Below are 26,413 nucleotides of genomic sequence, written 5' to 3'. Positions count from 1 at the left end.
TACCATTGAATCTATACTAATTAGAATTATATTTGATTTTTATAAAATTTGAGAAATTTGAAATGCTAATTATTAGAATTTTAAAATTTAATCTGTAACAGTACTGTGGGTTATTAGTTGAGCCCCTGCTGTGTCCATTGCTGTATTTCATGCATGGGCCCTTTTTAAGGTTGACTGAGGTAGAACTTCATTATTCTCATTCCAGAGTTGAGGTTGAGGTTTAGAAAGGGTTAATGCTGCTGTTTGTGTTGATTTCATGGAGATGCATTGTTATTACAAGTGCCATTCTTGGGTCCTGAGGGGACATTTAGTCATATGAACGATACGCATAGCATTTCTTGTGTAACCCTGGTAACATGAATAAATTGAAGTGTTTTCCCCTAGTATTTAATAGATGATTTGTAAGCTTAAAAAGAAACATTTTTTAAAACAAAATAAGAATTTTGATGCCGTATGTAGGACTCCCCTTCCAGGCTGGCTTCTCTGAAAGTGTATGTGTCATTGCCTCGTTTTTGTCATCTTTTCTCCTCTACAACCTCCATCTCTTTTTAAAAACGTTACTGGCAAGTAGTTGATTGAGGTTGGATTTTAATTTTGGAAACAACCATAAGATTCCTAGAGACTCTGCTTGTGCAGGAAGACGCCAAGCTGAGTGTGACTATTTCCCATGTGAATGGAGAATTACCCTGGCTAACTGCCGAGTTAGCTCTGAAGGCGGCCCAGAGGAAGAGTCCCAAAAACAGGGTTAGAGTAACAACTTTAAAGTGCTCTTTATGGAGCTGGATAGATGGCTCCGTGTTTAAGATCACTGGCTGCTCTTCCAGAGGACCTCCGTTCAATTCCCATCATCCACGTGGCAGCTCACAACTGTCTAACTCCAGTTGCAGGGGATTTGGGACCTTCACACAGACATACATGCAAGTTTTTATAAATCTGACTAATAATTGAAATTTAAAAAGAATTGGCCATGGTTCAGTTGGTCTAGGGCTTGCTGTGCAAGCATGGTAGTTTGGATCTGTGCTCGCCACATTAAGAGCTGTGCTGGAGACAGAGATGAGAGTGTCCCTGGGGCTTTGCTTGCTCTGCATAGTCAAATCAGCCAGCTTCAGCGAGAGACCTTGTCTCAGAGGGAGGGAGGGAGAGAGAGAGAGTGATAGAAGGCACTTGACGTCAGTCTCTACAAACACACAACATGAAAATACTGACCAAAGATTTCAAAGGTATTTTTATTGAACAATTTTTAACAATGTTTCTTTCTCTTAAGGTGTGAATAACGGCAATGGATTATTTGAAAGGTGAATCTTTAAGACTTCATGATTTTAAATTTGTGTGTTAAAATTTGTATGTTAATATGTGTTATGGAAATTTTAATGCTTCTATGAATGTGAGCTTTTATACTTTTTTTGTTTTGTGTCAGGGTTTGGTTTGTCTGTGTAGCTTTGGCTGTTCTGGAACTCACTCTCTAGACCAGGTTGGCCTTGAACTCAGAGATCCACCTACCTCTGCCTTCTTAGTGCTGGGATTAAAGACGTGTGCCACCACATCCTCCTGGCTATATTACACTTTTTGTAGTTTAAAGAAGTCTTAGAAATTTCCATTCCTGATGAGTATTTTTTTGTTTTTTGTTTTTTCGAGACAGGGTTTCTCTGTGACTTGGAGCCTGTCCTGGAACTAGCTCTTGTAGACCAGGCTGGTCTCGAACTCACAGAGATCCGCCTGCCTCTGCCTCCCGAGTGCTGGGATTAAAGGCGTGCGCCACCACTGCCCGGCTCCTGATGAGTATTTTAGGAAACTGGGGCATGCTGCATCATATTTTTTGGTGTTTTAGAATTAGGTAATTGGAATGTAATAGTAATGAGATTGCATTAGCTGCATCCTTAGGTTATGTGTTAAGCTACAGCAGTTAAGACCTATATAGCTCCATGGCTGGAGAGATGGCTCAGTGGTTAAAAGCACAGAGTATTCTTCCAGAGAACTCTGGTTCCAGCACCCACATGGGAAAAAAAAAAAAAACGTTTAAAGACCTATAGCTCCTTGTAATAAAATACAGCAATACCATGTGCCTTTGTATGAGCATGGCATTTCTGTTATGACATGACATTCTTACCAAAACACGGCATGATTTTGATTATGAGTAGAATAGAGGCATACCAAAGAAAACTTTATAAAATGACCAGCTAAGATTTCTCAAAAGCATCAAAGTTATGAAAACTACAAAAGTAGAAATTGTTTCGGATTTGAGAAGACAGATGTCATGACAGCAAATTTATTATACCAAAATGGATTCTGTGCAGAAAAAGAACATTAGTGGACCCATTAGAAAAATATGATATTGTCTGTAAGTTAGTTAATAATAGGTCAATTCCCCAGTTCTGGTTGATATAAGATTATGTCAGATGATCACATTTGAGGAAGCTAAGTAAGGGTATATTGGAGTTTTGCTACTTAAAAAACATTTTTTTAAAAATTATGTGTGTGAGTGTTTTGCCTGTATGTGTGTTTATGTACCAGTTGTGTGCCAGGTGCCCAAAGAAAGCATCAGATCCCCCAGAATTGGAGTTACAGATAGTTGTGAGCCACCATGTGGCTGCTGGGACTTGAACCCAGGTTCTCTGTGAGAGCAGCCAGTGCTCTTAACTGCTGAGCCATCTTTGCAGCCCAAGTTTTGTTTTAATATGTGTCTGTGGGTATGTGGAGTTGAGTGCAGATGCCCGCTGAGGCCAGAGGCATTGGATCCCTAGGAACTGCTGTAGTTACTGTGGGTGCCCTTACCACTGACCCATCTCTCCAGCCCATTTTGCTTCTTTCTTAAAGTCTGGAACTATTTCAGATGAGCTGTTTAAAAATGTTTTATTTGGGCTTAGAGCTAGTTTTCTGTGAAGTAGTTGATAACTATGCTTTTCTGCTGAGTGATCCCAGAATTTAGAAATAGAAGACTAGGTGTCCCTCATTTATGTTCTAGAAAAAGTGTTACATACTCATTTCTGCTTAATGTGATTAAGTCATAGATAACAAACTTATTCCTGAAATTTTATTTGCAAGTGTTTCAGAAGATCAGCTCCAGGTAACAGGATTGACTGATGTTGCTGACATCATCGATGACCTTATAACCAAGAGTGGAGTTTCCAGTGAGGAGCTTGGCTTAACAGAAAAACAAGCTAGAAGTATATCCAGGTAATCATTGAAAGTATGTACATGCTAGGCATGGGACCCTGGGTCCTGCATGTGTTTGAGACAAGATCTCAGGGCCTTGCTGGTACTAAATACACACTCTACCATTGAATTAAATCCCAGCTTCAGAAGGATCTAATCCACTTAAAATAATGCAGGTTCAAAAATATTTAAAAATTGCTACATTTTAATTTAGTTTAATGATAGTAAATTTGATTTGAAGCTTAGAATAGATGTTTTCCTCATGTGGTGTCTTCTCTAACAGCATGCTCACTGTTGTATGTAATTCAGTCAGTATGTCTGTGTTCTGGAGCTTTCCCCTGGACTCACTGTGGTAAACATATCATAAGGTCTGTTTCCTAGTAGACAATATTAATGATCAACCCAGAGAAGCATAGTAGCATTTCTGTGAAACATTAAAGTGTATTTTCCTCTCAGTCTTTCCTGTATGGAATCAAAGCTGACTATTCACAATCCATGTTTTTCTTAATTTTATATACATCTTGACTTAGTTATATAAAATAGGCAAGCCTCTCAGGTATGGTGGCATATAAAACCAGAGAAGTAGAGACAGGAGGATGTCCAGTTTGAGGTTAGTCTGGTCTACATAGAGAGACTTTATCACAAAGTAGAATTTAACTGAATTTCCTAGTTCAATTAAATTTCATTATTAACTTACTGAAAATCAAACCAAAAAGGTGGTACCAGAAAACAAAGCACAAAGAGGCTGTATTTTTAAATTTTTAAAATTATGTGTGTGGAGATGAAGGGAGGGGAGTGAAGAAAAATGTATAGCTCAATAAAAACAATAAAAAATTATGTGTATGAGTCAGGGGTAGGGTATGTACATGTGTGTGCATCTGAGTCAGGGGTAGCATATATACATGTGTGCATGCAGGTGCCCAGAGCCTTCAAGTCCCTCTGGATTTAGAGTTACAGATGGCTGTGAACCTCCTGATATGGGTGCCGCACTTCAGATTTGGGTCCCCTGCACTCTCTGTTAAGAGAATAAACCCCAACTTACTTAATTGCCTTCAGTTGTCCTTTTATCCCCTGAAGTTAATGAGTATGTTATGAACATCTTGTCAATGGTCTACTAAATTAAAGATAGAATTTGATTTTTGGTCTTGAATGGTGAAATTATAGTCCAGAGTTGTGTCAGTTGTGCTGTGGGAGCTCAAGGGAGGAAAGACAGTTTACTATGGCAGCGTGAGCGAGTCCAGACCTGATCTGTATTTCAGAGGGCTAGTGAGTGTCCCTGCAGAACAGTGACTTAAGATAGAAGCCACTGGCACATTAACTTTGAGTCCTCTGAAAAGCAGATGCCGCGATGTGATTTACAGTGAGGCACCAGGGTGCATATTTGCTAAGGGCATTCTCATAATTTTCTTTCTTTTTCTTGGGTGGGGGGGAGGGGGCAAGGTCTCACTATGTAGCTTTGGCTAGTCTGGAACTCATTATGTAAAACACACTGGCTTCAACTTCTAGAAACTCACATGCCTCTGCTTCCCACCGTACTTGACTGTTGCTGACCTTTCTGAGAGCACAGCAGAGAGGGCTGACTGGAGTGTGTAGTGCGGTGCCTTCTGTCCAGAGCAGCAGCATTGGATAGGTTTCTTCTGCAGAGCATATCAAGAGTGATCTTGCTTATTTTTCAGGATTCAGCATCCTTCTGGCAGATGCCCCCAAAGAACTGAGAAGGAGAGAAGAGAGATTAAAATCTGGATGAAAAGAAAGCGAAAAGAGAGAATGGCAGAATACTTAAGTCAGCTGGCAGAAAAGAGGGGACAGGAGCGCCACCCTTTCTGCCCCAGAAACAGCCCAGTAAGTCTGTAGTACCCCAGGAAAGGCGTTCTCACTGCGTATGTACAGGTTTTTCCTGACAGACATTCAAGGAAAAGATTAATGTAATTTGGATGCCTTTTTTATTGAGCAAATGTTAGTCAGTTATCTGAACAAAGTGTGTCAGGCTATTGTGCAAACTGCTCTATTTAATGAATTTAAATATTTTTTCTCTATCAGGCTAATTAAGGCTCTGTCATTTTAAACAGACGAGGAGGTTGAATGGGTGACCAGTTGGAATTGTTTCTTTCATTTTCAGTGAAACTCATTGGTAGCTGAAACAGCCATGTACATACTAAAGACATTTTTGAAGCTTAGTTTGGGAGGTTGGAGAATGGGTCAATGATTAGTCTATGTTCTGTTCTTGTAGAGAACTCAAGTTTGGTTGTCAGGCAGATCACAATCCCCTGTAACCCAGTCTAGGGGACCCAACACCCTTCTCTTCTGGACTCCTCTACACCCCTGTGTGCCCATTCACACAAATATACATAATAGGTATTCTTTAAACTTGATTTTATAGATGCAAAGAATTTTTTTGAGCCCTGGTCCATAACTAGCCTAGAACTCTGTATGTAGCCCAGGCTGGCCTCAAACTCACAGAGATCCTCCTGTCTCTGTCTCCTGAGTGCTGGGACTAAAAGTGTTGCTTTTAATATACTTACTACATCCAGCTCTACAAATATTATTATTTTTACTGGAGATAGCAATTTATTAAGTTGCTCAGAATGCTAAATGCATTCAAGGAGCCAAGCTGAAAATAAATGGTTCATTCATGGAGACAGAATTAAAAGAAGGGTCTCTCGGCTGGTGGCATAAGCCAGGAGTATAGCTAGCTACCTGGGAGGCTAAAGCAGAAAGATTTCAAGTTCTTCAAGTTCAAGGCCTCCCTTAGGATATCACGTGGTTCAAACTCAGCCTAAGCAGCTTAGTGAGGCCCTGCCTCGGAATAAGGTACAATATGAATAGGTACATAACTCAGAGCCTACAAAACCCAAGCAGAGAGTTATGCAAGTTTAGAGTAAACTAGTCCCAGGAACAAACTTGGGTTTTCAGATTTGGGCAGGAGGTGCTTTTCTTTGCTGTACCATCTCATTGGTCCTAATGCATAAAATTTGAAAAATAAGTCATAATGAACTCATTGCACTAGGTTTTTAGAGATAAGGTCTCTCTTTTAGTTCAGGATAACGTGAAATTCATGATCCTCTTGCCTCAGCCACCTAAGTTGGGTTCGTGGTGTTTTAATCTAAGATTGTATTTTACACTAAGAGAGAAAACCTTCTGGTGTTTTGCACCTTTGTAAATGCCAGAAGAATGTCTAGTGCTTTAATTGTTTGGACTGAACAATAATAAACTAAGTGGGTATTTTTCCTGTGCAGTTTTATATGACTTCAAGGCAGATCAGGCAAAGAGAAAAGATGAAACGTGAAAAAGATAGGTAAGTCTGGAGCTGGTACCCTCAACATGCTCTCTAGCTCGCTTGCACCTTGGGGATTACATAATAGCTTCCTGTTAGTAACAGAATGTCAAGGGAGGACCCCTTTATGAAAAGAAAAGCTGCTTAGGAATTTGCTTTCAAACCTTTCTTGTGTATTCACTCTTATTTCTGCCTCCCTCCCATACCAACCTGGATTCATCTATATGTGTCTGAACCTCAGAAGCCAAACCACAAGCACCTTTACCATCATCCTGCTGGTTCTTTGAGCCGGGATGCCAGTATGTCCCCAGGTTGGCCTCAAAGTAGCCATCTTTCTGCCTCCATCTCCCAAACTCAGGAACTATAAAGTGAGCCTGTAGTGCCCTCCTCCACGGGGCTGTAGTCATCCACTTTGCTGTCCAGTGACTAGGAGAAGTCTGAGAAGGTAGAAGGATTTGTAGAACGTGTGCTCACTCTAGAAAGGAACAGGAAAGTGACATTTCCTTTCTAATACAGATTGCTACTGTCTGACCACTATAGTCAGCGGCTCTCACAGGCATACTGCTTGATGAATGAACTGCTGTCTGACTCAGTGCAGCTAACAGCACCTGAAGGCAAACCCTTACCTGGCAGATCCCCCACCGCTCAGCAATGCAGACAGCAACGTTGCTCTTCTCCAAGGAGGTAAGACAAGTTTGGCCTGTCACCTGGCAAAATAATCCCAGAACCTACCATAGCATTGAGGGTTGCTTGCTTTCAGAAAGGGTCTCCTGTATCTCAGGTTGACCGTGAGCGTCCCTGCCTCCAGCCACTACCTCCTGAGGATTACAGGTGTGCACTACACACCCTGCTTACACAGTGCTGGGCCTGTGCACTCTGCCCGCCTAGCCACGCCCCTTCTTCATCTTTGCTACCTCGAGTTATAATATAAAGTGAAAAAATTAGCGCCATAATTATGAACTCTTTTAAATTTATAGAATAACCAAGGAAAAGGCAAAAATTGTGTTAAGTTTCTCTCTTCTGGAATTTGCCTCTTACTTCCTCTCCTCCCCGCCTGCCATTATCATCCAGGCAGGAACAGCCACCCTTCACCATCTGCATGCCTCATTGTTACCTCCCCCTGTCTAGTCATGCCCATCCAGCTGCAGCTCAGCATAGCTCTCCATAAATTAACCCCTGCAATCCAGTAGGCAAAAGTTTATTAAATAGAGACAGGTGTAAATATATGTTAGTGATTTATATAGTTCTTATTGAGAATATCAAAGGCACCTAAGAATTTTTCTTCAATAAAATAGAAGATTAAGTATATAAATAAACTGCCACATATATTGAGAAATTGAAATGGGTATGTATGTATATATCTTTGATATTATTAAAATTTTGCTTGTCAAAATTTAAATTTTTCAAAGAATAATGTGTTTGATGTCTGAGGTAACACTGCAGCACAGCATAAGCAGCATTGAGTTTTTAATAATCAAGTGATTCTCTAATAATCAAGTGATTCTCCTTTAGAGAGAATCCACATGGGCAGACTTTGCTAATAAACCGGCCTGGAGGAGGCAGACACATTTCCAGTCATCTCCGAAAGGGGAAACCCTTGGGGCAGCTCCAAGGCTCATCTCGGCGGTGGCAAGGTAAGATTTGAAGCTCCCTTTTCTTTTGTGATTTGACTGTGTTCTTGGGGTCTCCAAAGTTATTTTATTAGTAAGAAGAAACTCCAATGGCATTGAGCAGCTCTTATTTATCCCAGGAGTTTGCTCTGTTGCTTTGCACTGCTAGTTCTCCTGCTTCACTGTCCCAGGTGCTGAGATTACTAACCTGAGCCACCACTCCTACATCGTGGCTTCTTGGTCCCATTGTGAGCCATTGCTGTCACCTGCAGTAGCTCACACCCATACAGACTTCCAAACCTTCTCCACAGCCCCACCCACCTTCCACAACTTCCCTGCTTCTGTAACAGCTGGTTTCCCAGCCTTTTTGTACTCTCTTCCTTAGTGGAAATCATCCTTTACACCCTGAGTGTCTTTGAAGACATCCTTATCCATTTAAGATTGTGTCTTGCAGACTGGAGAGATGGCTCAGAGGTTAAGAGCACTAGCTGTTCTCCCAGAGGTCCTGAGTTCAATTCCCAGCAACCACATGGTGGCTCACAAACATCTGTAATGAGATCTAATGCCCTCTTCTGACTTATAGGGATATATGCAGGCGGAATACTGTATACATAATAAATAAATTTTAAAAAAAGGATTGAGTCTTGCTATATATCTCAGAGAGACCTCAAGTTCAGTCTTGTACATCAGCCTTCTAAAGAGCTAGGGTTATAGACAGATGTCATTGCATGTGGCTTAGGCAGCCCGAATTGTAATCCTTTAGGGATTCTAATGTGACATGTTCAATTTTAAATTTATATCCTCATTATGAATGGAAGCTAATACGCAGTTGCTATGAAGAGGCTGTAGTTAGTCTGATAGAGACCGTGAAAGTCCACAACTGACTGACTGTAGCAGCACTTTCTTCCTCATCTTTGCATTCCCCTCCATGGAGCCAATGAAATGCTTGAATAGCTAGCTAGGAAGTTAAACCCAGCTGTTGAGCTTTTTTCTTTATTTGCCTAAACATATGAAAACATATTTTTTGTTTAATAATATTAACAGGAAAGCATTATAGCATATATATATGTGTGTGTATGCGTATACTACCACCAAATGCCTGGCCATTGTCTCTGTTTCAAACAGTCTAGGTTTTAGGATCTTCCAAACTCTGTACCTATTTTGGGCCTTCAGGTCTACTATTAACTCTCACAGGTGTGGAAGCATACGTGCAGAATCCAGAGTTCTAGGAAATGGAAGGATCAAGAGTTCAAGGCTATCCTTGATTCTATAGTGTGCTTTAGGCTATTTGAGCTCTCCTGGTGAAGCACACATGAAATCCCACCTAGTGGGAGGTTAAGGCAAGAGGATCACTTGAGCCAGGAGTTCAAGCCTTTTGCTACACTGTGTCTACACCAGGAGACATTTGTGCTAAGGTAAATTAACCACACAGAGAGCAAAAATGATTACAGGGTCTCTTTTACACATGGGTTCTCAAAACAAACTGGACAATGACACAGTCATCAGAGGAGAGAGGGAAATGTGGGCTATAGGAGGGAGGACACAAAGTAGCAAAGGGAAGAAAGGGAAATGTGGGCTATAGGACAGAGGACACAAAGTAGCAAAGGGGACCTGGAGGAAATGTGGGCTCTAGGACACAAAGTAGCAAATGTGTAGACATATACCCCCAGAGAGTTGAGAAAAGCCCTGGGGCACTTAATAGTGTATTGTGTTCAGGAGTTTTGCTGAATGGTTAACTGTTACCTGGTGGAAATGTTAATTTATTACAACATAATACCCATTTTACCATGTGTGTGTATTTCCATAATCAATGTAAAATTTATCAAAAATAAAGCTTTGTCCACACTGAGGTAAGAAAACCCTACTTTGAAATTTTTTTACACAGAGTTACACAAAATGCATGTTGGACTTTACCTCAAGATTAGACAGGCCGAGTAAGTCCAAAGGAAAGTCATGGTCCAGAGAGAACTACAGGGTCATCAAGGTCAAAGGCAGCTGGTACTCAAGTCAGTGGAGACACCGCTTGTATCATCTTTCTAGGTGTCCATAATTATGATGATTTTATCAAACAAGACAGTTATGTCTAGACAAGAATTAATTGTACCAGAGGTTGGCATGGGGTGGGCAGGTGTTTGTAGTCGCCTGTGTTGACCTCTGCTTGTATCCTGAGCACTTGAAGGACCCGCCTGGCCTCTCACCTTCCTGCCCTCATGGTTAGGATGTTGACTCTCCACTTGGTACCTTCTTTCCTTCCTTCTTTTCTTCTGTTGTTTTGAGACAGGCATTCTTGCTCTAGAGGTGAAATCACCATTACTTTCAAATCAGAAGAGGTGGTAGGAATTGGTGTTTGTGTCACATTGTTATAACTCCTGTGGATCAAATCTTCGCTAGGGTACCTGGTTTGGCCTTAACAATAAGGTCACAATCAATACATATTTGAATGAATTGGTTAGTTCCTATGTGTTTCATTTTCCCTTTAAAGGTTCTAATACTCCATGTTGGAGCCTGCAGCATACAAAAAGCCACGGGGCTGTTGGGGTGCCTCCTCCAGTGGAGCAGGGGTACATGCAGTATGAGAGAGAAGAGACGGTAGTAAGTCCCTGGACTCTGCCTTCAGAAATCCACAGGATTCTTCACAACAGGCCCCTGCTACAGGTGAGTGCTGCCCAGAGTTCTTCCGTGTTCCTGCTTTTTTGTAAGATTTGGAAATGATGATTACTTTGATCGTTTTGAAATCATCTGTCTAATTTTTCTTTCTTTCCTTCATTGTGTGTATGTATTTACATATGTACGTATGTATGTTTTGTTTGAGATAGGACCTCATGTAGTTTCTACTGGTTTGTGTTTGTTTTATTTTTCATTTTCTTTGAACCCAATGATAAATTTCCAACATCTATCTAGTGCCTTCCTCCCTCTCCCAAAGTAAGTATCTCTGTCCCTCTGTTGCTTTCTTTGCTGGCTCTCTAGACCTGTATGTCTGTTACCTCTGATCTGTCACCATTTCAGGGAGTCTTTTCATTTTCCTCCTATGTTAGATACCCCACACACCTTTTGTTTCTTCCTAGTTGTATGTGTGTTTGTGTGTATCTGAGTTTGTTTGGTGTGTGTGCGGTACACATGCACAAGCCACCACTCCGTTCCCTTGAGAGGGTGGCTCTGCTGTATTGGCAGGCTAGCGAGTCCCCTTGGTTAGCCTTTCTCTGCTGGGTTAAGAGTGCAGCTTTCCTCCATGGGCTGGGATCTAAGTACAGGTCCTCGTCCTTGAGGCAGGCATGCTTAGCTGTGGAGCCATCTCTCTGGCCCTGGAGTCTGCACCCTCCAGGCCCTTTGAGAAGTCCAGACTTGGTTCCAGCTCGATGTAAAGTTGAAATTATCCTTGAACTCCTGATCCTCCACTTCTAGAGTGCTGGAATTGTAGGCATGCCCATCTCCTAGGGTTTCAAACTCTGTCCTCCCATTTAGCTATCAGAATTCTTGTTTTGTTTTGTGTGTGTGTGTGTTTGTTTCAAGACGGGATTTCTCTGTAGCTTTGGAGCTTGTCCTGGAAATAGCTCTTATAGAATAGGCTGGCCGTGAACTTAAAGAGATCCACCTGCCTCTGCCTCCCAAGTGCTGGGATTAAAGGCGTGTGCCAATCACCGCCCAGCGAGGATTCTTTCTTTTTAATAAGAGAACAGAGAACTGACTGCTGTTCCGGAGGTCCTGAGTTCAATTCCCACCAACCACATGATGGCTCACACCCATCTATAATGAGATCTGGTCTCCAGAATTCTATATACATAATAAATAAATTAAAAAAGAAGAACAGATTACTGTACTGCAGGTTATCAGAGCCCATCTTGACTGTCGTCAGATCTGAGGCCCACAGTTGTGTTTGCACCTTGTCAGTGCAGACCTGCTCGGCAGCTCCCTTTACCACTGTCCTTCCAACTCCACAGGACGTGTCGCCCCCTGAAGAGGAAGAACCTGATTTGTCTTTCTTGGCGGGTGGCGTGGACAGCGTGTCTGAGAGCACTGGCAGCATCCTCAGCAAGCTTGACTGGAGAGCCATTGAAGACATGGTGGCCAGCGTGGAGGATAAGAACGCAAATGTCCACTGGGTCTAAGGCTAGAGATGGGACTTACAGCCTGAAGCCACGGGGTTCCCTGGGCTAGCCATTGCAAGAGGGAGAGTAAACATGTCTGTAATATTACTTTATGGGGAAGGTGGTTTAACTAGAGAAAGGTATTATGTTTATCATTGATTCATCTTAAGATATGATTTAAACAATACGTACATGTCAAGCCAGGTTTTCACAATATTTAAATTATTTTGAATAAAAAAACCTTGTATCTGCTTCCTCCTTTACTACCCTGTGTTTGCAGAAACTGCTCATGTGGAGGATGTGACAGAGCGCCATCGCTGGGGAAAGTCAGTCTCTGCTTTAATACAGCTGTTGGGCAGGCTCGGGCCGAGGACCAGCAAGAGCCGGCGACTTCATATGAACATTTGTCTTGTGCTCTGTGGCTGAGTAGGTTGGGGGAGGGGGGACAAGGATGAGTGCTTCAGAGGCAGAGGAGAATGGAAATCCTGGCTGAACAACACTGATCTTGTGTTGTGCGTGCGTGTGTGGAGGTCACAGAATAACATGCAGGAGTTGGTTCTCTCTGTTCTCTCTCCCATGTCGGCCCCAGCGCTCAAATTGGAGTCATCAGACGTGGCAGCACCTTTTGTCCGCTGAGGCGCCTCTCTAAGACGCTCATCTTAGCGTTGTAAAAAGCAAAGGACAGCAGCCTCCTAGTTTTGGAGATCATTTTCAAAGAAATGGCTAAATCCCAAGAACCTCTAGTCCCTGTCACTTTGGGTCATTTTGGTGTCCTTTGGAAGGGTCCTTGTCTGAAAAGGCTGAAGCGTCCCAGACATGCTCCATGGTCTTCAACCAAAGCATTGTTTAGCATCGGAGAGGTGCAGAATCATCTGGTCATTGTATTCTCATGGTTTTCCGAAGTCTGTGTTGGGGGCCGAGAATGCAGTGCAGAAATAGTGTGTGCCTACTGTGCATGCCCTGGCTGTGATCGAGCTACCTTAAACTTTCTCTGTAGTGGGCGATTAATCCAGGCAGTGTCAGAGGGATCTGAGGGCTGGTTGCTCAGCTCAGCACAGCTGGGTGAGCAGTTCACTTCCGGGATGTTTTGTCCCTTTACTTAGTTCCCATTCTGGCATATGGTCTCCTGATGGCTCTGCTTTTGTTTGTGAATTGCTCAGTTAGGTCTTGGGTGTTGTTTTTACTACACCTAGTTCTATTCCTCAATCACATCTCATATAAAACCCTTATTACATCTTATTTCTGTTTCTTTTTGCTTCTTAATTAAAGCCTTCTATAGCTTTAACAATTCCTAAAATCTGAGGGTCCTAACCATGTCCCGCTTTCACCATTTAGCTGTTTTACCCACTCAGTACTTAGCCAGCCTACTCATTCATCTTATCTCCTCTCAGTTCTAACTCTGTTAGCTGAGGTCTGCATAGACATAATTCATAGAGAATACTGTGTAGACAGAAAACACATACAATTGGACATGTAGCCAGAGAGTAACCTTATTGCAACAGTAGTGGCTGATTTTGGCACTCCACCCTCACCAGCTGACAGGCAGGTCTTCCCAACAGCAAATAAATAAATATGCTAATTAGGTGATGTCATAGAGCAAACGACTTAGCAGCTGGCTACAGGACACGGCACCCAAACATATTTATAGCAGCCCATGCAGCTTTCTCCAGTGTAGAGCACATATTAGGATACAAGACAAGTATCAACAGATACAGGAAAGTGGAAATAATTCTTTGTATCTTATCTAATTGAAATGAAATAAGATTCCAAATATATACCAAGAGAAACACTAAAAAAAAAAAACAACAACCCACAAACTCATGGAGATGAAACAATAAAACTTTGAATAGTTAATGAGTCCTTAAAGAAACCAAAAGTGAAATAATTTGTAGAATCTGAGAATGAAAACACACATCCTCAAACCTGTGGAATCCACTGAAAGTATCCCAGTGTTTACGTTAGGAAAGTTAGTCTCAAATAAATGATAAATGTTAGGGCTCTGGAAAAAGAAGCAAACCCCAAATCAGTACACAGAAATCATCACGATCAGGGCAGAAATTAACGAAAGAGAAATATTTAAAGAACCAATGAGACAGAGTTGGTTCTTTGGGAATATAAATGCATTGACAAATGTTTAGCCAAACTAACCAAAAGAAAAAGACCCAAGTTAAAAAAAAATTAGAATTGAAAAGCTGTTACAACAGATACCAATGTAATTCAGAATATCATTAGATTTACCTTAAAAACATTCCACTAAATTGGAAAAGCTAAAAGAAGTATATTAATTTCTAAATACATATGACCTACCAAAGTGAGATAATTTAAGCAACTATAACAAGCAGTGATAAAATCAGTAATTCTAACTCTCCCAACAAAAGCAGCAGACCCAGATGGACTCACAGGTGAATTTTACCAGACCTTGGAAGAGCAACACCAGGATCTCTCCACTTTCCCCATGAGATAGAAAAGGAAGGAACATCACTAACCTCTCTTCATAAAGCTAGATAAAGACAACAGAAAAATTATAGGCCAAGCTTGCTGTTGAGTAGAGATGTAAAACTTCTCAACAAAATACTTCCAAGTCGAATTAACACTCACAACAAAGATCATTTCATTCATTATGGTAAAGTTAGACTTATTCCACAGGTGCCAAAATGGTTTGATAAATGGAAGAAACCCAATCAAGAATGTGAAAGACCTCTGTAATGAAACTCTGAAAACTAACCAGAAACAAAACAGCAACAACAAAAAATTGAAGACACTAGATAATGGAAAGACCTCACATGGATTAAAAGAATTTTATGAAAAGGGCTCTCTGATGAGAGGCAGTCTACAGATTCATTGTAATACTGATCAAAATTCCAGTGGTTTTCCTCAGAAATAGAAACAACAATATTCATACAGATTTACAAGTAACCCTGGACAGTCAAAGCAACCCTAAGTAAAACAGAGTGTTGCTGGAGGTATCATACCTATTTTCAGGTTATATTACAGAGCCATAATAATAAAAACAGCATGGTACTGGCACAGACACAGATGTGTAGATCAATGTAGGACACAGAGTCAAGCCCATTCAACTAAACCCACCTCAATCTTGATAAAGATACACATTGGAGAGGTTAGCGTCTTCAACAAATAGTGCTTGGATATCTGGTATGTACATGTTGAAGGAGGAAACTAAATTCTTATATCTCACCCTGCACGTGCGCGCGCACGCACATACACACACACACACTAGCTCCTTGAGAGATGGCTCAGTTTTTATCACCTATTGCTCTTGCAGAAGACCTAGGTTCTTTCTGTTCTGTCACCTACATAGCGGTTCACAACTATCCAATGCTCCAGTTCCAGGGTATCTAACATCACCTACTGACTTCCAGGAGCACCAGGCACACATGTGGATCACATAAAACCATGTAGGCAAAACACTCAAATCTTTTAAAACAAAAATCCCTCCAAATGGATCAAAGAAAAAGCCTAGCTGTCCATCAGTTGATGAATGAAAATGAATATCTGGTATATTATATAAATATATAATTTATTTAGTTAAGAAAAATGAGTCAGGTGTGGTAGTGCACACCTTTAATCCCAGCACTCAGGAGGCAGAGCCAGGTGGATCTCTGAGTTTAAGACCAGCCTGGTCTGTAGAGCAAATTCTAGGGCAGCCAGAGCTACATAAAGAAGCCCTGTCTCAAAAATGAAAAGAAAATGAAATTCACAGGTAAGTGAATGGATATGGAAAAAATTATTCTGAATAAGATAGCACAGGTCCAGAAAGATAAATACCACATCTTCTCTCCTTTACAGATGTTAGCTCTGAATGTTCATTTGTGTATGTTTCATTTGGAATACTCGGGTCAGAAATCAGTAAGAGGCCATGTGGGGGTGCTTCTAAGGGAGAGGAGAGAGAGAGCTTAAAGTGGATTAGTAGAACAGAAAGTTAAAGTATGGTCAACCTCCTGAGGGGAACACTCTGGAAGAAAACTGACTCTTCCTTGCCCCCAGCTATCAGTTGCCATTAGCTCCTTAGCTAGGGGTGGGACTTCCTGCCAGCTCCCCTTTCTGCTGAACTGATCAGTACTGAGCTGGCCTTGTATATGCTGTCACAATGGCTGTGAGCTCTTAGTGCGACTGCTCTGCCGTGTCCTGAAGACTCCATTGACTTGTATTCTAACATTGCCTCCGACCCTTAGTCTTCCCAGCCCCTCTTCTACAGTGATCCCGAGTCCTGGGGTTTGTGTGACACCGTGATGGGGAAGCACATGCCAAACAAACCCCATCCTCCCCACGTTGCTTTGGCAATGGGGTTTCATCACAGCAACAGGAACCCTGACTAAGACAGTGGGTATCATGAACACACAGAAGAGCTAGGAGAGCGCTCATGGTGACTCAAGAAACAGGCGCCCTGCAATGCAACTAGAGGAGGAAAGAGAATTACAGAGCCCCTGAGAACCTCTCACTTACAGCCCTGAATGTAACTAGTCTGAACTCTCGACACAGGCTAACTGGTTATATTAGACAAGATCCAGCACTCTGCCCCACCCAGGAAACACTCCTCCACGGCAAAGCACCCGGAGCTGAGAGTTACATGGGGTCAACATAGCAAGAAAACAGAAGCCCACACAAGCTGACATAGCTATTCTGACAAGCATGCTCCAAACCGAGGTTAGAAGAGATAAAAGGGCCTACGTATTAATAAAGTAACTGCATATTATACATTAGTAACTGTATATTGATAAAGTAATGTGCTATTAAAAAGTTATAACAACTGTAAATGTATATGCACCAAACTTCAGGACTTTGGAATTTCACAAAACAGGTACTGGGCATAAAACAAAACAACAAAACAAAACAAAAAACAGTGCTTCAGATAAAATAACATTGGGAGACTTCACAATTCTTATATTCAAGAGGTAGGTTCATGTGGTAGTTTAAATGTAATTGACTCCTATGCTGGGTGGTAGTGGCACACACCTTTAATCCCAGCACTCGTGAGACAGAAGCAGGCAGATATCTGTGAGTTTGAAGCTAGCCTGATATACAAGAACTAGTTCCAGGACAGACATCAAAGCTACACAGAGAAACACTATCTTGAAAAGAACAAAGAAAAGGGGCTGGAGAGATGACTAAAAGCACTGGTTGTTCTTCCAGAAATGCTGAGTTTAATTTCCAGCAACCACATGGTGGCTCACAACCATCTATAATGAGATCTGGTGCCCTCTTCTGGCCTGCAGGAATACATACAGTCAGGATACTGCATACATAATAAATAAATCAATCTTTTTTTTGTTTTTTTTTTTTTTTTCGTTTTTCGAGACAGGGTTTCTCTGTGGCTTTGGAGCCTGTCCTGGAACTAGCTCTGTAGACCAGGCTGGTCTCGAACTCACAGAGATCCGCCTGCCTCTGCCTCCCGAGTGCTGGGATTAAAGGCGTGCGCCACCACCACCCGGCTCAATCTTTTTTTAATAAAGAAATTAATTGACCCCTATAATCACATAGGGGGTGGCACTGTTATGAGGTGTGGCTCTGTTGGAGTGGGTGTGTCCTTGGAGGAAATGTGTCACTGTGGGGGTGGGCTTTGAGGTTTCCTATGCTTAGGATACGTCCTGGTGTCTCAGTTGACTTCCTATTGCCTGCAAGATGTAGGACACTCAGCTACAACTCCACAGCCAAGTCTGCCTGCACACAACCATGCTCCCTATCATGCTGATAATGGACGGAATCCCTAAAACTGAGACACCCAATTAAATGTTTTCTTATAAGAGTCGCAGCAATGAAAACCCTAATTAAGACAGTTCTCTATAATAAACTCCATCAGAAAACATCAGAGTTAATCTGTACCACAGATGAAAGGCCATATTGGACATACTACTCCACAAACAGTTAAAATACATGGGCCTCTCAGCTGCCTATGAACTTTCTCTAACACAGACTACTACATTTTAAGCCATAAAGCAAGTCTTAGTAAATACAAAAAAGTTGAAATGGTTTCTTGCATCCATAGCATAAGAAGCTACACAAACTTTGCAAGTGTATGGAAAGAAGATATTATACTCTTAGATGACTCGTGGGTCATTGAAGAAATCAGAAAAGTACAACTTATCAAAACCTTTGTGAGGGCTGGAGAGATGGCTCAGTGGTTAAGAGCATTGCCTGCTCTTCCAAAGGTCCTGAGTTCAATTCCCAGCAACCACATATTGGCTCACAACCATTTGTAATGAGGTCTGGTGCCCTCTTCTGGCCTGCAGGCATACACACAGGCAAAATATTGTATACATAATAAATAAATAAATATTTAAAAAAAAACCTTTGTGATACAGCAAAGGAAGATTACAAAGGAAATTTGTAGGAATGACATTAAATACATTAAAAGATCAGGAGCTGGAGAGAGATGGTTCAGAGGTTAAGAGCACTGACTATTATTCCAGAGGTCCCGAGTTCAATTTCCAGCAACCATACAGTGGCTCACAACCATCTAAATGAGATTTGGTGCCCTCTTCTGGCATGTAGGCATACATGCAAGCAAGCAGAACACTGTGTACATAATAAATAAATCTTTTTTAAAAATCAGCCAGGCCAGGCAGTGATAGACCACACATTTAATTCCAGCATTTTGGAGGCAGAGGCAGGTGGATCTCTGAGTTTGAGACCAGCTTGGTCTACGCAGTGAGTTTGATAGACCACACATTTAATTCCAGCATTTTGGAGGCAGAGGCAGGTGGATCTCTGAGTTTGAGACCAACTTGGTCTATGCAGTGAGTTCCAGGACAGCTAAGGCTACACAGAGAATCCCTGTCTCAAATAAATAAATAAATAAAAGGAGAGATCTTAAATATGTAACTCAACAATGCATTTCAGTATTTTAGAAAAACCAAATTCAAAAGTAGCATGATGTGGGATCCCCCTCTGTATGCAGTGAATACCATTGGTTAATGAATAAAGAAACTGTCTTGAGCCCTTGATAGGGTAGAACAGAGCTGGATGGGGAAGACTAAGCTGAATGCCAGGAGAAAGAAGGGTGGAGTCAGAGAGAAGCCATATAGCCCCCGGATACAGACACCAAAACTTTAGCCAGTAAGCAACAGCCATGTGGCAATACACAGATTAATAGAAATGGATTAGATTCATATGTAAGAATTGGCCAATAAGAAGCTAGAGCTAATGGGCCAAGCAGTGATTTAAATAATACAGTTTCTGTGTGATTATTTCAGTTCTGAGCAGCCAGGACGAACAAGGAGCCTGCTCCAACAGTAGTGCATGAAAGAAACAAAGATCATGACAAATGAATGAAATCGAGAATAATAAAAAGAATACAAAAATATCAATGGAACAAAAAGTTGGCTATTGGATAGAGAAATGATTGATAAACTCCTAGTCAAACTAACTAAAAGAAAATGAGAGAAAAGCCAAAATACATTTTAAATTATAGGTGACAAGTGGAGACATTACAACAGGTAAAAATGAAATCCAGAAGATCGTGAGGTGATATTTTGAAAGCTTATATGTAAAACGCTGGAAAATCTAGAAGAAATGGACAAATTCCTAGACACATACGACCTTCCTCTATTAAAACAGGACAGAAAACCTTCACTAGATCTGTCATGATAGAGGATGGAACAGAAACAATGGATGAGGAAATGTCGTGACTAAAAGGAGTCACTACCAATGTTAACCATACCTTCAAGACCAAAACACGGGGTCCTCATCCACCCAGACTCACTCCTTGGAGCCAGGATCACCATCCCATAACAGACTGGAGAGAACTCCTAGGTTAAGAGCACTTGCTCTTGTGTAGAGGATCAGGTTTTATTCTAGGCACCCACAGAGTGAGTTACCATCTCCATCTCTACAGTTCCAGGGGATCTGATGTCTCCCTCTGACCTTCACAGCAATGTGCACATAGGCAGAACACTCACACAAAATAAAAGTAAGTTCAACAACAATAACAACAACAGCAGAAACTACGGCCCAATTTCCCTGAAGAACTTAGGGCCAATAAAATATTTGCAAGCTGAACTCAATAGCACATTAAAAGGTTATAACCATCACCAAGCTGGTTTCATTCCAGATGTGCCAGAATGTGTCAACATATGCAAATAAATAATGTAACACAGCACATAAACAGACTCGGGTGCATAAGTCCTATACTCATCCCAGTAGCTGCAAAGAAGACCCTGAACAAAGACCAACATCTCCTCATGTTGAAAGCCCTGAAGAAGAGTTGTCTGGATGGCTCAGGATATTGTCAGTGGCCAGGATATTTGCCACCAAACCTGACAACCTGAGTTGGTTTCCCAGGACCTCAATAGTGGAAGGAGAGTTGACTTCTACAAATTGTCCTCTGCCTTCCACATGTGTGTGTATATGCACACATACACATTTTAAAATATAATTAAAATATTTTTAAAGGGGCTGGAGAGATGGCTCAGAGGTTAAGAGCATTGCCTGCTCTTCCAAAGGTCCTGAGTTCAATTCCCAGCAACCACATGGTGGCTCACAACCATCTGTAATGGGGTCTGGTGCCCTCTTCTGGCCTGCAGGCATACACACAGACAGAATATTGTACACATAATTAATAAATAAATATTTAAAAAAATATTTTTAAAGCCCAGAAGAAACTAGAAGAAATATAGCTCAAAATAATAAAGACTGTGTATGTCAAATTTAGAGCCAGCAAAGTTATTAAACAGTTAAAATGAAGCGTTTGCTGTTTGAAGCCTTTTCGATAGCAATAAAGTAAACAAAAGAAATAAAAAGGCTACAATTAGGAAAGGGTCAAATTATCCCTATTTGTATAATCTATACTTAAAAGACCCTCAAGAATTCACAGGAAACAAAGCTCGGATAAAGGCTTTCGGCGGAGCAGCGGGAAATACAATGCTCAGTGTCTCTTCAGTCCTAGTTAGGCTTCTATTGAGACACAACAACAACGACAACCTGCCCAAATGCAAGTTATGGAGCAAAGGGCTTATTCCACATACAGCTTACAGTCTGTCATAGAGGCGAGGCAGGGCAGGAGCTCCGGCAGGAAGCTGGAGGCAGGAACTACAGCAGGACCAGGGAGGAAAGCTGCTTACTAGCTTGTTCCCTATGACTTCCTTAGCAAACTTTCAGATCGAAGCCTGGACCACCTGCCTAGGGATGGCAGCACCCACGGGGAGCTGGGTTCTCCCACAGCAAGCGTCAATCAAGAAACTGTTGCACAGATTTTCCTCCAGGTCAGCTTGTTGGAGACAATTCCTCAATCAGGAGCCCTCTGCCCAGATGCGTCTAGTTTTGTCTTACATCGACAAAACTGACCAGCACACTTCCTTTTTTCTCTTTTCTTTGTTTTTTTTCAGACAGGCTATTTTTTTTCCTCCCCTGGCTGTCCTGGAGCTTGCTATGTAGACCATACTTTAAACTCACAGAGATCCACCTACCTCTGCTTCCTGAGAGGCGGCATTAAAGACATGCTCCAGCGTGACCATCCTGAGACAGGCTGTCATATAGAAAAGGAAGGCTCCGAACTCATTTTCTAATCAAGATTGGCCTTGGTACATCTCCCAAGTGCTAAGACTCCAGGCATCAATATTTATGGCAAAAATAAATAAAATAAAGTGTGTTTTTCTAAGTATCTATAATGAACTTGCTGATTAAGAAATCAGGGGAAAACATTACATTCACAACAGTTTAAAATATACCTAAACAATGAAGTGCAAGACTCTTATAATGAAACTTTAAAACACTGAAGAACAAGACGGCAGTTGTAAATGGAAAGGCGTACCACTGACAAGATTGGCATAATATTCTGGAAATGACTATATTACTTGTATTAGTCAGGGTTTTCTAGAGGAACAGACCAATGGGAAACACACACAAGCTCACACACGCACACACCTGTGAGAATTTATTAGGTCAGATTTAAAATAGTAAAAGCCAAATCATACCTGAGACGCCAAGTCCCTGAGAGTGGGTCCTCGAAGCTGAAGACCTCAGTAGTCAGCTGTCCCACAGTAGCTGTTTCTTAGAGGGTGTGAGGGGACAACCGGCAGCTACTCGGTCCACAAGGCAAGACGCCTCAGTCCTTTCTGGCTCCCGAAGCCCGGAAATCTCCTAGAGAGCCACTAGTCTGTTGTCCGGGATGAAGGGCCTGGAAATGCTGGCTGTGCTGTCAGCAAATGAACAGCAGCGCGGGTCAACCACGCCCAGAGAAGAGGAGGCCACGCCTCCCGGCACAGGCCTTTTATCTGGGCTGTTAATGGAAGGTGCCGCCCCCAATCCAGGTGGGTCTTCCATACCCATCAAGACAGTCAGGACACTTCTTCAGGTGAGCTCCCAACTCAGGTGATTCTCATCTGCAGCAGGTTGACATTGAAATCAACTGTAATATTACAGAAAGGGATCCAGAAACTCAGTGCAATCCTTATTATAATTCTAATTGCATTCTTCACAAGACTAGAAAAAAATTCATAGAAACTCATTTGTAAGCATAAAAGACCCCAAAATAACCAAAGCAATTCTAGCCAGAAAGAGAAAGAGGCATCATAGTACCTGATCCATTCTCTACTGAGCCATAACAAGAACAGTATGACAAGAACTGTCACAAAAATAAACACACAGATCAGTGGGATACAATGAAGGGACTTGTCCCATTCAGCTACAGTCTCTGGAGTTTTGACAAAGGTTTAAACAACATGCATGGCCAGGTGGTGGAGGTGCGTGCCTTTAATTCCAGCACTCGGGAAGCAAAGGCAGCAAATCTCTGTCAGTTTGAGGTCAGCCTGGTCTACAGAGTGAGTTCCAGGACAGCCAGGGCTTCCCAGAGAAACCCTGTCTTGTGAAAACCAAAACTACAACAATAATAAATAAAAACATACATTGGCAGAAAAAGCCAATCTTCTCAATAACTGCTGCCCAACCTTGAAACCCACATGTAGAAGAGTGAAATTATAGCCCTATCCTGATGGGAAATCCAATCAAAATGAATCAATGACACTAACGTAAGGCCACAAACTCTGAAACTGCTAGAGGATAACACAGGCAGGATACTAAGATATGGCAGTCATGGGCTTCCTCAAAGGACTCTGATGGCTCAGGAAAGAATACCAAGAACTGGCAACTGATGGCTCAGTCATTAAGAGAGCTGGTTGCTATTCCAGATAACCTGGGTTCGAGTCTCAGCACCACATGGTAGCTCACAGCTGTCTGCAACTCCAGTTCTAGAGGGTCCATCATTCTCGTCTGGTTTTCATGAGCGGCACCAGGCAGGGCGCACAGATGAACATGCAGGAAACGTCTGGGATTCTGTGAAATAAAAAGTGTTTTGCACAGAATGCAGTGAAGAGGCAGCTCACAGAATGGGAGAAAATATTTGCCAACTGTACATCTAGCAGGGTCTATAAAGAACTCAAAAATTAACACCCACCCCATATCTATCTTATAATAAACAAAGTTTGTAAGGGAAGAAATACAAATGACCAGTAAAAAAAAAAAGCTCCACATCCGTAGACATCAGGAAATGCAGATGAAAAGAAAACAACTGATAACAAATGCCGGCAAGGATGAGGAAAGAAAACCTTTTATACACTGCTGGTGGGAAGCCGGCTGTACATGATACATTACAGTGGGATTCGGTGCAGAGGTTCCTCACCACACCAAAAACAAAACTACCAAGGGATCCAGCTGTGCAACTCCTATGTCCAAACCCAAAGGATTCTACGCTAGCATAGCACAGGGAATTCCACATGCATATTTACTGCAGTGCAGTCACACACATGCACGTTCACTGCAGTGCAGTCACACACATGCACGTTCACTGCAGTGCAGTCACACACATGCACGTTCACTGCAGTGCAGTCACACACATGCACGTTCACTGCAGTGCAGTCACACACATGCACGTTCACTGCAGTGCAGTCACACACATGCATGTTCACTGCAGTGCTGTCACACATGTGCATGTTCACTGCAGTGCAGTCACACATGTGCATGTTCACTGCAGTGCTGTCACACACATGCACGTTCACTGCAGTGCAGTCACACACACATGTTCACTGCAGTGCAGTCACACACATGCACGTTCACTGCAGTGCTGTCACACACGTGCACGTTCACTGCAGTGCAGTCACACACATGCACGTTCACTGCAGTGCAGTCACACACGTGCACGTTCACTGCAGTGCTGTCACACATGTGCATGTTCACTGCAGTGCAGTCACACACGTGCATGTTCACTGCAGTGCAGTCACACACACATGTTCACTGCAGTGCTGTCACACACGTGCACGTTCACTGCAGTGCTGTCACACATGTGCATGTTCACTGCAGTGCAGTCACACACATGCACGTTCACTGCAGTGCTGTCACACATGTGCATGTTCACTGCAGTGCAGTCACACACGTGCATGTTCACTGCAGTGCAGTCACACACGTGCATGTTCACTGCAGTGCAGTCACACACGTGCATGTTCACTGCAGTGCAGTCACACACGTGCATGTTCACTGCAGTGCAGTCACACACGTGCATGTTCACTGCAGTGCAGTCACACACGTGCATGTTCACTGCAGTGCAGTCACACACGTGCATGTTCACTGCAGTGCAGTCACACAATGCATGTTCACTGCAGTGCTGTCACACATGTGCATGTTCACTGCAGTGCAGTCACACAATGCATGTTCACTGCAGTGCAGTCACACACGTGCCTGTTTACTTCAATGCAGTCACACACGTGCATGTTCACTGCAGTGCAGTCACACATGTGCATGTTCACTGCAGTGCAGTCACACACATGCACGTTCACTGCAGTGCAGTCACACACATGCACGTTCACTGCAGTGCAGTCACACACATGCACGTTCACTGCAGTGCAGTCACACACATGCACGTTCACTGCAGTGCAGTCACACACATGCACGTTCACTGCAGTGCAGTCACACACATGCATGTTCACTGCAGTGCAGTCACACACGTGCATGTTCACTGCAGTGCAGTCACACACGTGCATGTTCACTGCAGTGCAGTCACACACGTGCATGTTCACTGCAGTGCAGTCACACACGTGCATGTTCACTGCAGTGCAGTCACACAATGCATGTTCACTGCAGTGCTGTCACACACGTGCATGTTCACTGCAGTGCTGTCACACATGTGCATGTTCACTGCAGTGCTGTCACACACAATGCATGTTCACTGCAGTGCAGTCACACACATGCCTGTTTACTTCAATGCAGTCACACAATGCATGTTTACTGCAATGTAGTCACACACATGCATGTTTACTTCAATGCAGTCACACACATGCATGTTCACGGCAGTGCAGTCGCACACATGCATGTTTACTTCAATGCAGTCACACAATGCATGTTTACTGCAATGCAGTCACACTAGTCAAGATATGGGACCAACTTAGATGCCCATGAACAGGTACATTCATACTGTTCAGCCATCCAAGAAAGTGGATGGGACTGGAAATCATGTTGAATAAAGTAAGTCAGATTCAGGAAAAGAAACACACACACACACACACACACACACACACACACACACACACACGTAAAAGAAAACATTTTTCTTTCTTAAGAGTGTCTTGCTTTGCTCAACATGATATCCAGTTTTGCACATACACAAATGTGTGTGTGTGTTGACATTAAAACCAATGAAGAGCCGGGCAGTGGTGGCACACACCTTTAATCCTAGCAGTCAGGAGGCAGAGGCAGGCAGATCTCTGTGAGTTCAAGGCCAGCCTGGTCTACAAGAGCTAGTTCCAGGACAGGCTCCAAAGCTACAGAGAAACCCTGTCTTGAAACACCCCCCCCCAAAAAATAATAAAAGTAGAGTATGGATATGTACAAAGTACAATCAATGACACATACACATGAAAACCCATTCTTAAGTAAGACAATCCTCAAACTACTTTACAATGTTAAAAATGAGAATGGACCAATATGAGAATAAAATGATAAAAGTAGCCCAAACTGTGTATCTCTACCAGGTTGTTTATGTGTAATAAACATTTTTTAGCTTGGATTGGTGTTTAGCCAAGAGATGAAAATAATTTTTTCCCATTTCCTAAGGGAGTGCAACCCAAACATTACAGGGGAAGCAGATCTGAGCCATTCTTCATGACCTTGCTCTTGACATCACCATGGAGCAGTGACTCTTCCCTCTGAGTAGGTAAGCATCGGCTCTGGGACACTCAACAGGTGCATTCTGAGCACTGATTTGAAGATGCTGACAGAAAGCCTGGTGGGCTCAGGTCTGGACTACAATACGTTGTTCATTCTTGCTTTCTTGACAATGAAGCTGTTTG

General features: G+C 42.4%; 1 protein-coding gene across 6 annotated transcripts in view; it reads left to right on the top strand.

Annotated features, from left to right (window-relative positions):
• Cplane1 (ciliogenesis and planar polarity effector complex subunit 1) overlaps window positions 1-12,374 on the top strand; it is a 91,113-nt gene extending 78,739 nt beyond the window's left edge. For 4 of the 6 annotated variants that reach the window (XM_075975924.1, XM_075975930.1, XM_075975925.1 and 1 more), the window contains 8 exons: window positions 1,265-1,295; window positions 3,043-3,174; window positions 4,830-4,995; window positions 6,390-6,448; window positions 6,944-7,111; window positions 7,940-8,061; window positions 10,520-10,692; window positions 11,976-12,374. In XM_075975924.1, the coding sequence (XP_075832039.1) occupies window positions 1,265-1,295; window positions 3,043-3,174; window positions 4,830-4,995; window positions 6,390-6,448; window positions 6,944-7,111; window positions 7,940-8,061; window positions 10,520-10,692; window positions 11,976-12,143 (1,019 nt within the window). In that variant the 3' untranslated portion in view covers window positions 12,144-12,374. The remainder of the gene's footprint in view (window positions 1-1,264; window positions 1,296-3,042; window positions 3,175-4,829; window positions 4,996-6,389; window positions 6,449-6,943; window positions 7,112-7,939; window positions 8,062-10,519; window positions 10,693-11,975) is intronic. The other 2 variants (XM_075975927.1, XM_075975928.1) reach the window with 1 other exon arrangement.
• The last annotated feature ends 14,039 nt before the right edge of the window (window positions 12,375-26,413 follow it).

This window comes from Microtus pennsylvanicus, chromosome 6 (assembly GCF_037038515.1).
Source record: "Microtus pennsylvanicus isolate mMicPen1 chromosome 6, mMicPen1.hap1, whole genome shotgun sequence".
NCBI classification, from domain to species: domain Eukaryota; kingdom Metazoa; phylum Chordata; class Mammalia; order Rodentia; family Cricetidae; genus Microtus; species Microtus pennsylvanicus.
Note: the sequence above shows the minus strand (reverse complement) of the source record. Positions and strands in the feature narration are given on the sequence as shown.